This window comes from Gekko japonicus, unplaced genomic scaffold, assembly GCF_001447785.1.
Source record: "Gekko japonicus isolate JY-2015 unplaced genomic scaffold, Gekko_japonicus_V1.1 scaffold4539, whole genome shotgun sequence".
NCBI classification, from domain to species: Eukaryota; Metazoa; Chordata; class Lepidosauria; order Squamata; family Gekkonidae; genus Gekko; species Gekko japonicus.
In genome coordinates this window covers 3,579-5,174 of record NW_015167186.1, presented here as the reverse complement: position 1 = coordinate 5,174, position 1,596 = coordinate 3,579, and the positions used below count along the sequence as shown (strand labels likewise).

At 64.8% G+C, this 1,596-nt stretch overlaps 1 protein-coding gene across 1 annotated transcript in view; it reads right to left on the bottom strand.

The window, feature by feature from the left end:
* VPS26B (VPS26 retromer complex component B) overlaps nucleotides 1–747 on the bottom strand; it is a 28,192-nt gene extending 27,445 nt beyond the window's left edge. Inside the window, exon 1 of the mRNA XM_015413142.1 lies at nucleotides 718–747. Coding sequence (XP_015268628.1) covers nucleotides 718–747 — 30 coding nt within the window. The remainder of the gene's footprint in view (nucleotides 1–717) is intronic.
* Nucleotides 748–1,596: the final 849 nt, after the last annotated feature.

Sequence of the window (1,596 nt, the reverse complement as noted above, 5' to 3'; positions counted from 1 at the left end):
CACCTCTCCAGATGTGGCAATTCCAGACCCCTGGAGTCAGCGGTGGAGACTGGGCCGAGGCGGCGGCTTTCTCCTCCAACCTCCAATATGGGGCAGGTGGGCGTGCAAAGGCGGGGGGGCGGGGAGGAGGGCCCTGCGAGCTAGGAATGAGGGCGCAACGTTGCAAGCCAAGGGGAAATGGGGGAGACCGGGATGCAGAGAATTCTGTTGCTCCCGGTAATCGAGATTTGGAGAGGGGATGATGGAGAGGCATGCAGAAAAAGGGAGGAGCGCGGGTCGGGCAGGGGGGCGTACGGTGAGGGGCCAATCCAGGGGCCCACCTCCGAGGCTGTAAAAAAAAAAATCGATGGAGGAGGAGGAGGAGGTGGTGGAGGAGCCGCGACGGGGGCGTTGCTCCTCCGGCAAAGGCTGCTGCAGGAAGGCCCGAGGCTCCGGGGGCTCCGTGCAATCGCGGCTGGCCACGCACGGCCGCGCTGGCGCCTCGGCGAGGGATGACAAGCCGCCTCCGCAGCGATGCCCGGCGCGCTCGCGCTCCCTTCTCTCCCCCTCCGCCTCGGCTTAGCTGGCTGCGGAGCTCGCGCCGCGAACCCGGACCACAAGCCTCGCGACTGCGCACGCGCCGCACCCGGGCCCGCGGGGGGAGGGGGGGGGGGCCGGAGCACTCCCGACTGCGCACGCGCCTCAGCCCCTTTTGGGGCTCGACGGAGCGGCGCGCACGGAGGCAGGGAGAGGCCCTCGGGAGCGCATGCGTGCGGCGAGGAGTCCGCCTCCGGAGGCGTCAGGGATTGGCTGACGGAGAGAGAGCGCCGTGATTGGTTGGTTCGAAGACGCCGACGGCGGCGGCTTGGCTGGGCGATGGCGGCGGAGCGGCTGCTGCGCGCTGTGGAGCGGTGGGGGATCCGCGATGTCAGCTCCGGTGAGTCCGGCTTCAGACGCTTCTCCTCGTGAGAAGGGGTCCGGGCTGGGAGAGCTACGGTGGCTGCGGAGGGGTCCCTGACCCCTGTTGGTCTTGATTTGCCAGGGGTGGGAGTCGGCCAGGACGCCTGGGTCCTTTTTATGGCAGCGTTGCCAACCTCCAGGTGGGACCTGGAGATATCCCGGAATTGCAGCTGGTCGCGAGGGGACACGGATCAGCTCACCTGGAGAAAACGGCCTTTGGGGAAGTTGGACTCGATGACATTAGGCCCCAAACCCCGCCCCCTCGGGTTCCACCCTCAAAATCTCCCGGCAATTTCCAACCCGGAGCTGGCAACCCTGTTTTATGGAGATAAGGTTGCCAAGCTCTAGGTGGGGCCTGGAGATCGCCCGAAAGTACAACTGGGGTCCAGACTGCAGAGATCTGTTCCCTTGGAGAAAATGGTAGCAAATTCTATGGCATTATACCCCAGTGAGGTCCCTCCCCAAACCTCCGTTCTCAAAACTCCAGGAATTTCCCAACCCGGAGTTGGCAGCTGCAATGAGGTAAAAGGAAGGAGCCAGGGCGGCTGGTCCTTACAGGGGCGGGGTGAATGGGTTCCTTCTTCTGATGGGGATTTCAGCGGCAGACAGGGCAAGGCTCTTTTGGGCTCTCCCTTGGGTCTTTTTCCTTGGGGGTGG